The sequence below is a fragment of the Myxocyprinus asiaticus genome, chromosome 40, assembly GCF_019703515.2.
Source record: "Myxocyprinus asiaticus isolate MX2 ecotype Aquarium Trade chromosome 40, UBuf_Myxa_2, whole genome shotgun sequence".
NCBI lineage: Eukaryota > Metazoa > Chordata > Actinopteri > Cypriniformes > Catostomidae > Myxocyprinus > Myxocyprinus asiaticus.
The window spans coordinates 5,356,238-5,372,094 of record NC_059383.1 but is presented as its reverse complement, the minus strand read 5'-3'; the positions used below and the strand labels follow the sequence as shown (position 1 = coordinate 5,372,094).

At 42.0% G+C, this 15,857-nt stretch overlaps 1 protein-coding gene across 2 annotated transcripts in view; it reads right to left on the bottom strand.

The window, feature by feature from the left end:
- Positions 1 to 15,857, bottom strand: part of LOC127430664 (gamma-aminobutyric acid receptor subunit beta-2) — a 219,099-nt gene that overhangs the window by 28,383 nt on the left and 174,859 nt on the right. For both annotated transcript variants that reach the window (XM_051680598.1, XM_051680599.1), the window contains exon 6: positions 10,186 to 10,323. In XM_051680598.1, the coding sequence (XP_051536558.1) occupies positions 10,186 to 10,323 (138 nt within the window). The remainder of the gene's footprint in view (positions 1 to 10,185; positions 10,324 to 15,857) is intronic.

Sequence of the window (15,857 nt, the reverse complement as noted above, 5' to 3'; positions counted from 1 at the left end):
CTTGTTACTCCTTTACATGTCTCTGATCACTACTTTGTTCAATTCAACATGACACTCCCATCTACATTAAAACAGACTCCACCATTGGTTTCCTTTCACCATAACCTCCGTTCCCTCTCACCCTCTCGCCTTTCCACTGCTGTCTCTACATCTCTTCCTACACAAAATGTATTTACCATGCTTAATGTAAACACTGCCACATACACACTAAGCTCTACTTTAACAACCTGTCTAGACAACATTTGTCCTATCTCCTCTAGGCCAGCACATGCTACACCACCCAGCCCCTGGCTGTCTGACGTCCTTCGTGAACATCGGACTGACCTCAGGGCAGCTGAGAGGAGATGGTGGAAATCTAAAGATCCAGCAGATCTAGGTAAATATCAGTCCCTGCTTGCAACTTTTTCAGATAATGTTAAATCTGCAAAAACCTCCTATTACCAGAACAAGATCAACAGCACCACAGACACTCGCAGCTTGTTTAGAACATTCAACACACTTCTCTGCCCTACCCCTCCACCGCCTGACACATCACTGACAGCAAATGTCTTCGCCACATTTTTTACTAATAAGATTACAGCCATCAACAATACATTCTCAGCACCACACCTTGTCAAACACCTGTCTCCTGTATGCAACTCTTCTGTCTCCATGTTCTCTCCTCTGACTGACACTGAGGTCTCTAAACTCCTCCTCTCCAACCACCCCACCACCTGTTCCCTTGACCCCATTCCTTTTCACCTTCTCCAGGCCATTTCTACGTCCATCCTACCTGCACTCACACACATAATTAACACATCTCCACTTACAGGCACTTTTCCTACTACATTTAAGCAGGCTCAAGTAACCCTGCTCCTGAAGAATCCCGCACTTATTCCCACACAAATAGAACACTACAGACCAGTCTCTCTCATCCCATTCATGGCAAAAACACTTGAAAGGGCAGTTTTCAATCAAATCTCTGCCTATCTCTCACAGAACAAGCTGCTGGATGACAATCAGTCAGGCTTTAAAAGTGGACACGCCACCGAGACTGCCCTGCTGTCTGTCACCGAGTCACTGAGACGGGCAAAAGCTGAATCAAGATATGATGATTTCCTGATTCTGCTGGACCTTTCTGCAGCCTTTGACACAGCCAACCATCAGATCTTACTCTCTACCCTCTCCTCACTGGGCATCACAGGAACTGTGCTTGACTGGTTTAATTCCTATCTCTCAGGTAGGTCCTTCAAGGTAGCCTGGAGAGGTGAGGAATCCAAGCCACATCAGCTACTTACTGGGGTACCTCAGGGATCAGTGCTTGGGCCACTTCTCTTCTCTATATACACAACATCACTGGGACCCATCATTCAGGCACATGGTTTCTCTTACCACTGTTATGCTGATGACACGCAACTCTACTTGTCTTTCCAGCCCAACGACACCACAGTGACTGCTCGAATTTCTGCCTGCCTGGCGGACATCTCGGCCTGGATGAAGGAGCACCACCTGCAACTCAACCCAGCCAAGACTGAACTCCTTGTCTTTCCAGTCAACCCTGATGTTGAACACAACATCACCGCGCTGCTGGGTGCAACTACAGTAACGCCTTCCAAATCGGTCAGAAATATAGGGGTAACCATCGACAACAGAGTAAATTTCACAGACCACATCTCAAAGACCTCAAGATCATGTAGATTTACACTCTACAATATCAGGAAGATAAGACCCTTCCTCTCTGAACATGCCACACAACTGCTCGTCCAGTCACTTGTCATAACTAGACTGGACTACTGTAACGCTCTCATTGCAGGCCTCCCTGCATGTGCAACTAGACCCCTCCAAATGATCCAGAATGCAGCAGCACGTCTGGTCTTTAATGAACCAAAGAGAGCACGTGTTACACCACTCCTTGTCTCTCTCCACTGGCTACCAGTTGATGCACGTATCAAATTCAAAGCTCTGATGCTGGCATAGAGAACAGTCACTGGGTCTGCTCCAGCATACCTAAAATAATTTATGCAGAGCTACGCGCCCACTAGAAGCCTGCGGTCGGCTAAGGAACGTCGCCTTGTTGTACCAACACAAAGAGGCACCAAAACACTTTCCCGGACTTTCAGCTTCATCATACCACGTTGGTGGAACGAGCTTCCCAACTCCATCGGTGAAGCTGACTCACTCTCTGTCTTCAAAAAACAACTAAAAACACATTTTTTCCATGAGCACTTAACCAGTCATTATAAAAAAAAAATAAATAAAAAAAAAAGAAATTTCTGTTGCACTTTATTCTGTTTTGAATACTATTATGATGCTAGTGATACTTTGTAATACAGCACTTTTCATACCACTGTCTCCTAAGATGATTCGCTTATGTTTTCCTCTCTTGTAAGGCACTTTGGATAAAAGCGTCTGCCAAATGAATAAATGTAAATGTAAGATTGTTAACATGAAAAAAAAAAAAAAATGAAAAAAAGAGTTATGATATAAAGCCATGAAGGGTCACTGACAAAAAAGGTTTTCTGAGGCAATATAACTGAGAAATATTTTAAAGATCTAGTATAAAACACACGTCAAAATTGTTGAAATGTAATTTTTGCATCCAATTTGGTTTAATAAAATTTTTGAAAAACACACACACACACACACACACACACACACACACTACACATACACACATATATATATATATATATATATATATATATATATATATATATATATATATATATATATATATTTTATGTCATGTGGTGAAACCATAAAGTAAAATTTATTAAAATACTTTCCTTAAATAATACATGAGAGTGTATACACATTAATTATTATTTTCAAAAAAGTTTTACAAATATCTTTTATTTTTTGCCAAGAATATCAGGAAGCTTTCTCAGGATTACACCATGTTACCTGAAAAAAGAAAAAAAAAAGAAAAAGAAAATGTGCCTTTTCATAAAAATGTATTAAAATTTACACACAGTCATGAGGGCCCTCTTTTTTCTTTTTTTTTTTTTTTACATTTTTATTCCACATGACATCAAAAAAGCAACCTTAATTTTAGGTTACACCACCTCACTAGATTTGATTTATCTGATCAGTTTTTTATATTGATAATATTTTAAAACAAAATCTTTTCACTGTTTATTTTTTAGTTAATAATAATAATAATAATAATAATAATAAGAGATTCACTCAACTCACTGAAATATTTATTTTTAATTTTTTACGAGAATTTCAGCTTTAACGATACTTTACTGTCTCCAGGCGGTTGCATCACATGACTTTTTTATTTGTTTCTTCAATTTAAGCCCCTGAAAAATATATAATTATGACTTATTATATACGTAGTCATTTTTTTTATTATATATTAAAAATAATTATATACAGTATAAAAATTCTGTAATTGAAAACATGTTCATCATAATAGAGGCATATTCAAGTAATTGTTTTCTGTGAATTGCACTTCTTATGTGTTTTTGTCTAACTTATAGGTTCGGAGAAAAATAAAAAATGAGTGTCACGTCATTGACCCATATTTACAGATATTCCACAAGACAAAATAATATTGGAATTTACACAAATTGTCCTGTTCAAAATTTTACATACCCTTGATTCTTAAGATTGTGTGTTGACTCCTCAGTGATGAATGTTTGTACCCTTTTGTGATGTAGCTACGTGTCATAGAATCCTTGATTCATCCTGGGCAGTGAAGTTGTCCACTGTTTTTGACAAAAAGCCTCTAGGTACTGCAAGTTTTTTTTTTTTCATTGCAAGTTCTACAATTTTATATCTTCCCTACCGTGTCTCAATAATGTTGAGATCCAGCTTTGCCACTCATAACAATTGAGGGACTCATCACTATAATAAAATCTTGCAGACAGTTGATTACCTGTGTGGGGTTCCTCCATCAGTGAGTTGCTCTAATTTGTCTCTGCTACCAACTGTAGCAGAAACTGAAATTCATATGTTCATGAAGGGGAGGGGTGTCAACCTTGAAGTGTGCTAGTAAATAGGGCAGTTAGGCATCTCAGGGGAAATTCACTAAGAATAAATTGTGGCCGCTGATAGTGTTGTTTATTTGCATGTGCTGTTTGCATTGTCTAAGCATGCAATTTATAAAATGGACAAACAAGTCCATGAAATTAGTTTTTCAATTTGCATTGTGCAACTGGTTAGTTGCATATGGCGGCTAGTTGCATATGATTGAGTTCCGGTTTAGTGATCCTGGGCATAGCCAACTCCAGTTTCGCCGGGCGAAGATGTTTACAAAATCTCCCAACGTAAATCGCATTATCCAAGCCACCTCTTCGGCACTTAGGGTGTAAAGGGGAAAGGGGATTTAAAATGTATGTATGTATGCAGTTACATCGATGGCTGAAGGTAAGAAATTATAAGTTTCTGTGAAAATGAATATATAATAATGCTAGGCTTGGATATAGATTTGGTAAGCTACATAATTTAAGTTGGATATGCAACTGCAGGCTAAATAATGTCAAAGAAATCTTTTTTTGGACAACAAACATCACCTTATAACATTTAGCTGCAATTTCTGTTAACACTAAACTTCTAATTACACATATGCAACTATATTTGCTATTTGGTTACACTTTACAATAAGTTCGTTAACATTGGTTAATGCATTCAGTACAATTAATTATTTTATTTTTTACAGTATTTATCTAGGATAAAGTTTCAGTGAAATATACTATTGTTCATTGTAAATTACTGTTTGTTCCCCTTCTGTCACTCACTCGATGTTGTGTCAATGTAGTGACACTAGGGGTCGCCCTTGGGAGCCCCAAACACCTCTAATCTTTGAGAAAAGGCCAATGAGAATTGGCGAGTGGAATTTGCATACACATACGGGTATAAAAGGAGCTGGCTCGCAACCACTCATTCAGATTTTTTCTTTGGAGCCGAGCAGTTGTGTGTCAGTGAGCTGAATTCCACCGCCGGTCCATTCACCTCAGATAGAAGCGTATGCTGTTGGATATACAGCGCATTCCAGCGGCTTTCTCTCCTTCTGCACACTTAGTGCAGACTACGCCCCTGGGAGCTTCGACAGCGCTACTAAGAGAGTATATATATCTGCAAAGAGTATATTTTCCTCTATTAGAGCAGCACTTGACGTGAACGTCTTTTTAAAGATGCCGTTCCGTCTTTGTGTAATTCCTGGATGCGGTCGTTATCTCTCCGCCTGCGATGGCCACAGGCGCTGCCTCACATGTCTGGGCCGTGCTCACACTGAGGGTGAGTTTGTGCATGGTTCGTGCTCTCATTGCGAGAACATTACCATGGCAACGTTGTGGTCACGACTTTCCTTCCTCCGAGGGAAAGCCATTCCAGCTGCCCCCTGCACTGCGCCTTCTACCTACGGGTATGAGGCCTGCCCGGCTGGTACTGGAGGCAATTTGGGGATTTCAATGGGCGTGGTCTCGCTGGGTATTTCCCCGCAGACCTCCCGTTCCCCAGCACGGTCATCTGCCTCCGTCGAGTTCCGAGATGAGACCAGCTCGCCTCACGGCCAGCCTAACATCTCTCTTGGGGCTTGTGAGCAGGATGAGTCCTTGATCGCTGCATCGGAGAGCGCATTGGCGATGTTGGAAGCCGAGGACTCGACTGGGCTGCCACCTTCGGGTCTGCCCGCCCAGTCTGAGGCCAAAGCAGAGCTGACCGCCATGCTTGCCCAGGCCACCATGAGTGTCAGGTTGGACTGGAACTCTCCACCCTCCCCTGAGCCCTAGCAGCTAGATGACTGGTTCCTGGACCAGTCCCCTTCTTCCCGGAAGTGCACGACGAGTTGACGAGGTCCTGGAGGGCACCTTTTTCTGCCCGAACTCGACTTCCCAGCTCGTCCGCTCTCACTACCCTCGACGGCTGGGCGGCCCACGGGTATGCGGAGATCCCTCAGGTGGATAAGGCGGTTGCGATGCATCTCTGCCTGCAAAACGCCACCACCTGGAGGGATCATCCGGCGCTCCCCTCCAGGGCCTGTAGGACTACATGTGTCTGGCGACTAAAGCCTACAGTGCCGCTGGACAGGCCACCTCCTGCATGCCATGGCCCTCCTGCAAGTACACCAGGCCAAGGCACTGAAAGAGCTGCACGTGGGTAGTCCTGATCCCGATGTGATGCAGGAGCTGCACTGGGCGACCGATCTCGCCCTCCGGGTGACAAAGGTCACGGTGCGAGCACTCGGGCAGGCAATGTCCACCTTGGTGGTCCAGGAGCACCATCTGTGGCTGAATCTGGTTGAGATGAGGGACGCCGACAAGGCTCGCTTTCTCAACGCTCCCATCTCCCAGATCAGCCTATTTGGTGACACTGTCGAGGACTTTGCACAGCAGTTCTCGGCGTTGAAGAAGCAGACTGAGGCGATACAGCACATCTTGCCCCGGCGCGGCTCAAGATCCCATACCCCATCTGCATGCTGATGGCGTCCCCCTGCGGCAGCAAAAGTCCAGGTATCCAGACCACTCCGTCCCTCAGTGGAGGGCAGGGAGGTAAATCTTGTGTTCCCTTTTGTTTTGTGTCTCCTCACTCCTTGGGTCACATGGTCGGTGTTTACGACTGCCGTTATCACAGCAACCAGACACCGAGCACCTGCGACTTGGATGTCACGCGCCCGACTGCACCACACTCACGCCCACGGCCAGGTGGTTGTGACGAGTTACGAGGATGGGCAAAAAGTCCCTCCTCCCCCATCGCCGACCCCCCCGATGCCAACCCTCCCGACGCCAGGTACATGGAGCAAGGTAAGTGCTTCGAGTGCCTCCTCAGCACAGCCATGAGTTCGAGACGAAGCAAGGCTCCTCGATGTGGTGTCCCCTGCTCCCCCCTGCCACAAGGCCCCATTCACAGGTACGTTAGACTCGATTGTCCCCTTAGTGCCCCTCGCCCGGAGCTTGGACGCATGGTTAGAACTTTCCAACCCGTCGCGGTGGCTGGTCAGGACCATCCGACTCGGCTATGCGATTCAGTTCAGCAGGCACCTGCACCGGTTCAACGGCATCCGCTTCACCTCAGTGCAGGGCGAGAACACCGCCACCCTGCTTACAGAGATCGTGACCCTTCTGCGCAAGGATGCAATAGAGACTGTCCCTCCAGCCGAGATCTGGCACCCGCACCGGACGGGACGCGGAAGACCTAAGTGGCCTACCACCAGCAGTGGTAGACATGATCACTCAGGCCAGGGCTCCCTCTACAAGGCAGCTTTATGCCCTGAAGTGGCATTTGTTCACGATTTGGTGTTCTTCCTGAGGTGAAGACCCCCAGAGATGCGCAGTCGGGTCAGTGCTTTCCTTCCTGCAGGAGAGTCTGGAGGGGCGGCTGTTCCCCTCCACCCTGAAGGTCGCATCAGGTTCCTGAGAGGCACCCGGAGGCTGAATCCTCCTAGGCCACGCCTCTTTCCCTCATGGTATCTCTCCGAGGTCCTCCTGGGCCTTCAGAGAGCCCGGTTTGAGCCACTAGAATCAGTAGAGCTGAAAGCCCTCTCTTTGAAGACAGCCCTCCTGATTGCGCTCACCTCCATCAAGAGGGTTGGGGACCTGCAGGCGTACTCTGTCAGTGATACCTGCGTGGAGTTTGGTCCGGTAGACTCTCACGTGGTCCTGAGACCCTGGCCGGGCTATGTGCCCAAGGTTCCCACGACCCCCTTCAGGGATCAGGTGGTGAGCCAGCAAGCACTGCCCTGGGAGGAGGCAGACCCAGTCCTGTCATTGCTGTGTCCAGTGTGTGCTTTGTGCATCTACTTGGATCACACGCAGAGCTTTAGACACTCTGAACAGCTCTTTGGCAGACAGCGGAAAGGGAACGCTGTCTCCAAACAGAGGCTTGCCCACTGGATCGTGGATGCCATCGCTCTGGCATACCAAGCCCAGGCCGTGCCCGCCCCTTTGGGAATACGAGCACACTCTACAAGGAGTCTGGCATCCTTGTGGGCACTGGCCAATGGTGCCTCTCTAGCAGACATCTGCAGAGCAGAGGGTTGGGAAACACCCAATACCTTTGCAAGATTTTACAATCTCCGGGTTGAGCCGGATTTGTCCCGTGTTTTGTCAGGTACGCACAGGTAAGTTTGGTAATATGGAACATCTGGTCGGGTGTATTGCTTGCATATAGCACCTTTCCCCTTCATATGGCGAAGACGTGCGCTTCTTCTCCCATGTGAGTTTATGAACTGTGAACCCTGGATGTCCTTCCTCCCTAGCCCTGGGTCTCGTGAATTCGATGGAGGAATTCGCAGCCGGACCTACTATGGGTACTAATATGCCCTGTACTGGGATAGGTGCTCCACAGGTGCCGGTTACTCCGTAACCCCCTGTGATGTTTTTTCCACAGTACGGTCTCCCTGTCGGCAGACCCGCATCTCCCTTGGGCAGAGCCCTCTCTGCCCCCGGTCACTGTGTTTGTAGAGCTCCTCCCCTTCCAGGCAGGACCTACCACCGTGTCTCTTCCATGTGCGGCTAGTGAGCCCACGTGACGTATTGCCATATGTTACCTCTCCTCCTGGCAAGATGTGGTCTCCGCGGGGTCTTTTCCCCCTGATAGTAAAGGAAAAGAACACATTCCCCGGCGCGTGTAATAGCGTTAGATGGCCCTAGCTGAATCTAATACTCTGTGGAGAGAAAACATAGAGAGAAAAGACCGCTGCTAGCGCTGCCTGCTCCCATGCTAGTTACATAACTTCCCCCCCCTCTGAGATGTGGGGAACTACATAACGTCTTTTGGGGCGTTGGGGGAGGTTACGTGCGGACTGATGCACCTGCTATTATGCACGCAGCAGCTTGCGTGCACCTGCACTGGCAGTTCACGTAACACGGTCCAGCTGTTGTGGTGTTTTTCTATAGGGACCCTTAGTGTCACTACATTGACACAACGTCGAGTTACTGTTGTAACCTCCGTTCCCTGATGGATGGAACGAGACGTTGTGTCCCTCTTGCCACAACGTGGTACTATCCGCTGAGATGGCCGGGACCTTGTCTCGGCTCCTTAGCACAAAACCTGAATGAGTGGTTGTGAGCCAGCTCCTTTTATACCTGTATGTCCGGGGGAGTGGCATGCAAATTCCACTCGCCAATTCGCATTGGCCTTTTTTCAAAGATTAGAGGTGTTTGGGGCTCCCAAGGGCGACCCCTAGTGTCACTACATCGACACAATGTCTCATTCCCTCCATCAGGGAACGGAGGTTACAACAGTAACTGAGACAATAATATATGAGATAATATATTACATAATGTTCAATTGTACAACTTGAAATGTATATGCAAAAAAATTGACATTAACCAAGATTAATGTATGCTGTAAAAGTTTTGTTCATTGTTATTAGCTTACATTAGCTATTATTGCATTAACTAATGCTAACATATAGAAACTTACCCACAATTCTAACACTATTTACTTTATAACGCTGGCCAGCTCATTGCTGCGACCTGATCAAATACATTTTTAATGAGTGCTCATGCGAATGGTACTAAGCACACACACACATGTATCACAGAAGCTCACAGGTGTCATGCTGTACACCGAGCCAGTTCCCCATCTTGCGGGCCAGTTCTGAGTGTTCTCATGTTTCAAAGGCTTTGAAATGCAGAGCTCTTTTTGTTCTCTTTTTTAAATCGGCTCTTTAAAATGCACTAGTCTACAAAAGTGCACTTGACTACACCGCACATCTGCATATATGCCCAAGTGGATATAATGCTATTCTCTATCATTTGATCATAATTTAATGAATTAATGCACAAAAACAGAAAATGCAGAAAAAAATGCACAGTAACATCTCTTTGTAATTACATTCCATTTACTGCCTGCTTTCCGTGAGCTTTAATAGCACAACGGTAATTGCACCAGGTAAATGGTATTGACTTTTGTGAATGCGGTGCCATCTATAATAATCCTCATTTGCATTAAATAATTATGTAATATCAATATGCATAACACTGTGTGATATTAGCACAGACAGCACCTGGGTAAACTGAATTGCAGGTGGTTAGTAATTAAGACTGGTACTGGAACATTCGGTAGCAACATGTTAACGTCCCGTGTGATCATGTTAGCACAACAGTGAAGCAACATGCATTTGCCCCTCAGACTTGGCTTTGTAGATTAGAGAACCGTAACTGTAGGCTCAATAGACTAAACTCTATATGATCTCTTCTCTGATTATACAATATTTGCAGCTCTCGACTTGTAAGTGTCCAGTAATGCTTTTACCTGTAGAGAATACCACATTCTTGGAGATGAGTTTGTAGTCCACGATGGAGAACTGTGGGAGCTCTATCCTCTCAACTCCTGTTACTGCATGGTTTCCACCTCGCCAGTAAAACTCAATATCATCTGTGGTGTAGCCATCTGAGGGAGAAACCAAAGCACATGATTATAACAGATATGGATGTGTCAGTTTAGGGTGAATTAAGATAGTCCGGGATTTTGGGTAACGTGCGATACGTAACCTCTGATGTGCACATTTCTTAATACATCATAAGTAAGCCTATGTTAACATGACCTTATTAAATGGATTGTGATTGGTCAATTGCATCAAAGAATGGTCAGATATTTTGCATAATCATTGCTAAACTCTACAATTGACTGTGGTCCAGCGCAACTGGTTTTCAATATAGCAATTTTCATCTCCTGTCTTTTGGATCATGGTCTCTCTTTTTCATAACAACACAAGTCAGAATAATTCATTCATGCCATCCCATGACTCAAAACAGCTACCATCTGTAGTAAACTTTAGTTTGACTTTAGCATTAATTTTATAGCCTACAGATTAATATTTTAATACTGTTCTAGTGTTTGTCTTGTTGCAAGGCAGATTGTTTTCTTCATTGTAATCTTCATTTTATTTTCTTTGCTGAAGATTTAAGTGTAGGTCTTTACTGGTTGTTTAGATCAGTGTTACTATCAGAAATAATTAATAATTATTTCTGTAGTTATTAATCAATATTTAAATTAATTAATTGTATCTAACTCATTAAAACCTCATATGGGACTCCAGTAAATGTAGTGTGCTACGTTTAGGAGCAAGTTTGGTTATTAGCAATAATTAATAATTATCAAAGATAATTATTAATTATTAAAATCAATAGAACATTGATGAGAATCAATGTTAGCTTTTTTTAATCCTTTAAATCAACAGTTATCAAAGATAATCGTTAATTGTTAACGTCGATGAAACATTAATTAAAATTAACACTATCTTATTGATCATTCAAATTCAATCAAAGATAATTATCAATTATCAAAAATCAATAGAGTATTAATAAGGATTAACATTGACGGGGCACCACCCTGAAATCAAGGACTAATAACCGAATATTACAACAGTCTCAATATTAGATTGTTTTCTTAGGAAAATCGACATCCGAAGAATATCAATTTTCGGGAAAAAAACAATGAATGAAGGTTTGAATCCGAGCACTGACATCCCGTCAGCATGACACAGGTGTATGCAAAACAAACCAAAACACTTCTCTTTGTAATATAACAAAGTTTATTTATTTATAATATAATTAATACAATGCAGTCAATAAACTTCCAACTTCCAACTACAAACTAAACAGTGATATGATTAGATATGGAAATAAAATAATCCTATAACACATAAGGTGTGTGTGTGACAGTGTGTGTGTGTGTGTGTCAGTGTGGTTAGTGAGAGAGACAGAGAGAGAGAGAGAGATGATTAAGTGACAGCCCGAAAGCTGATTTCGCGATAGCTGGAGATAAAACAGCCGTGTTCATCACTCAGAGACGCGGTTTTACGAGCGGGGCTCGTCCCTTGTTATTTGACTCTTTAATGGATGAACTCAGTTGCTGTCTCACCCGCGATGGCGAAAATGCACAACAGTCCAATTTGGTTGGACCACAATACAGCAAAACAAATTTGTGATAATTAATACCCTGAGTATTAATAATGAGCGGACATGGCGATCCGTAAACTGTACAAGCAAAAACCTTGAAACACAAGAATAACACACTATAATATTCTATCTCTGCCCAGACGTAAACCTCTTACTTGAATCGCATGATGACACAGGTAGAATGTGTTTTCCTCCATCCTTTAACTCTGAACCGGTTCCTTGAGGCTCGTGTGATGACGGGAGGCCGTTTCCTCGCGCTGTCGGCGGGCGGTACGGCTGTTGATTCTCAGAGGGCGGTATGGCTGTTGATTCTCGGCGGGCTGGTGGAGAACTCAGAAATGTCGACTTGATTGAAGATGGAAGAGAAATCTTTAATCTCTTCACTTCTGTAGGCCAACGGATGCAGATGCGAATTGCTCGGTGGTCTCCTTCGGATCCGTTAGAGTGTTTGGTTGAACACAGAGTAATCTCAACTTGTCCAGCGAGATGGAGATCGTATGGCTACAGTTTCAAGTCGGACATTACTTCCTTAAGCCACGAGGTTGCACCGGAGAGCAGCAAAAAGCTACGTCCCTATTCGGTGAACTAAGTCGCTGGAAGCAACTCTGGAAGCATTTCAGAATTATTTGAAGTCCTGATGATGTCATGTTTGAGGGACGTTCTGTGGTGTGCCTCATCCAATAGGAGTTGAGAGCTCGATCCTTTAGAGGGCAAGGCTTCATGGATCTGTAGTCTGTTTTGGACTCCCTTTGTTTGATTTTGGCACGATTTTTATCAGTAAAATGTATGACTTAGAAGGAGGGGGCTTGAGGAATGTTTTTTTATGACTGTTAGGCCTGCCTTTGTCTTCTATCTGAATACATGAGGCCCAACATAAGCTAATACATATATATATATATATATATATATATATATATATATATATATATATATATTCATTCACTGGCGGCCAAAGGTTTGGAATAATGTACAGATTTTAATCTTATGGAAAGAAATTGGTACTCTTATTCAGCAAAGTGGCATTCAACTGATCACAGTGTATAGTCAGGACAATACTAACGTGAACATTTACTATTACAATTTGAAAACAATTTCAGAACTTCATAAACTACTTCAAAGAGTTCTCATCAAAAAATCCTCCACGTGCAGCAATGACAGCTTTGCAGATCCTTGACATTCTAGTTGTCAGTCTGTCCAGACACTAAGGTGACATTTCACCCCACATTTCCTGTAGCAATTGCCATAGATGTGGCTGTCTTGTTGGGCACTTCTCATGCACCTTACAGTCTAGCTGATCCCACAAAAGCTCAATGGGGTTAAGATCCAGAACACTCTTTTCCAATTATCTGTTTCTTTGCCCACTCCAACCTTTTCTTTTTGTTTTTCTCTTTCAAAAGTGGCTTTTTCTTTTCAATTCTTCCCATAAGACCTGCACCCCTGAGTCTTCTCTTTACTGTTGTACATGAAACTGGTGTTGAGTGGGTAGAATTCAATGAAGCTGTCAGCTGAGGACATGTGAGGTGTCTATTTCTCAATCTAGAGACTCTGATGTACTTATCCTCTTGTTTAGTTGTACATCTGGCCTTCCACATCTCTTTCTGTCCTTGTTAGAGCCAGTTGTCCTTTGCCAAAAAACTGAAGATTTCATAAAAAGTTGTACACTATAGTCTTCAAAGACAATTTCAAGCATTATATAGCCTTCATTCCTCAAAACAATGATTGACTGATGAGTTTCTAGAGAAAGCTGTTTCTTTTCTTTTTTTTTTTTTTTTTGTTGTTGCCATTTTTGACCTAATATTGACCTTAAAACATGCCAGTCTATTGCATACTGTTGCAACTCAAAAACAAACACAAAGACAATGTTAAACTTCATTTAACAAACCAAATAGCTTTCAGCAGTGCTTGATATAATGTCAAGTGATTTTCTAGTACCAAATCTAATAGCCAGTCTTTAAATTCAACTAAAAGGTATTAAATTGATTAAATCAATGGACTTTAATAGTCACATCCTCACATCAGACCATGTGGGAAGATTGCTGGAATTACAATAACAGCCAAGCTCACTACACAGCAATAAAATCTGCGTTAGTGTATCAAACAGAAATGAACACAATTGCACAGCTATCAAAGGTTGAATAGTTAGTGACCCAAAGGAAACAAAATGTTTATGATGCTGAACTAGCAGCTGTAGTGCTCTCTGGGTAGATATTGCATAATTAATTAATGAAGAAAAAAGGAAAAAAGAAAAAGAAAATGCATAACAGTTATAAGGATATAAGAAATGAACATTCTAATTGGTTCTTAGATAGACAGCTACAGTAGATGGATTGAGCACAACCATGTTATGAACAGTCAGATACAGCACAGAGTCTTTATTCATATTTAACGTATTAAAGCATTTAAGGCATGCTAAGATGTGAATAATTATAAATCATGAACAACGTAATCAAGTTCAGTTGTTAACATTTACTAAACATCTCAGAAATGGACCTGCATTGGTTGTTATGAAGTGAGATGTTGCCTAAGATCTGGGTCACTCTCTAAATATATCTGGCATACAAAATGTTGAAGTTTTGACTTCAGTTCAGTTTTCTCACATAAAAGCTGATGGCATTTATTTATTAACATTTTGAGATTCTTAATGAAAGATGATTTGATTTTTGCACATTATTGTGTTTCAGAACTGAAGCAAGGATTGTAACACCAGGATTGTGTCAATAACATCTCAAACAGTAAAGAGCACACTAAAAAATGTACCTTTTTTTTCGAATAAAAATATTTTACACAAGCATTAAACAATGTAACACCAATGTAACCGAGTGAAAAACAAATAAATGTAAACACCAATCAATAATGAAAATTTGTTTTTACACACTTTTAAGATCTTGCACTAATGCTTAAGCTAGGAATTTTTTTAATAATAAAAATAAATAATTAATAATAAATAATTCACATAATATAATACATATAAAAAATAAAAATATGAAATAGAAATACAAAATATAATAATAATTAAAAAAAACTTTCAATGTAATGAAGTGGTCAAGGGTGGCCTGGTAAATAAAAATATTTAATTAATAATTAATAATAATTAATCTTCTAAATATAAAATTAAAAAAAAAATGTTTAAGTTTAAATAAGAAAATGATTTTAAAATAAAATTATACAATTTATTTTAATATACATAATAATAAAAATAAATAAGGTAAATGTCATGATGTGGCATGAAGGGGACAAGGGAAGCCTGGCAAATTAAACTATTAAATCAAAAATCGAAAAATATTATATAAAACAAAAATATAACATTACGAAATATATATTTTTATGTTCAAATAAATAATAAATAAATATAAAAATATAATAATTAAAAAAATTGTAAACGTCATGTGGTATAAGCTGGACGGGGCGGGGGGGGCCTGGGTAGCTCAGCAAGTATTGAGGCTGACTACCACCCCTGGAGTCGCAAGCTCAAATCCAGTGCATGCTGAGTGTCTCCAGCCAGGTCTCCTAAGCAACCAAATTGGCACGGTTGCTAGGGAGGGTATAGTCACATGGGGTAACCTCCTCATGGTCGCGATTAGTGGTTCTCACTCTCAATGTGCATGGATCACGGAGAATAGCATGAGCCTCCACATGCTGGGAGTCTCCACGGTGTCATGCACAGCGAACCACGTGATAAGATGCATGGATTGACGGTCTCAGAAGCGGAGGCAACTGAGACATGTCCTCTGCCACCCGGATTGAGGTGAGTAACGGTGCCACCAAGAGGACCTACTAAGTAGTGGGAATTGGGCATAAAAAAAAAGAACAGAAAAAAAAGAGTAGCTGGACAAATTAAAATATGTATCTAATAAAAAATAAGAATTTATATATATATTAGTTGAAGTCAGAAGTTTACATACACTTTCACTTTTAATTGACAATATCACCATTCCAGTGGGTCAGAAGTTTACATTCACTAAGTTAACTGTGCCTTTAAGCAGCTTGGAAAATTCCAGAAAATTATGTCAAGCCTTTAGGCAA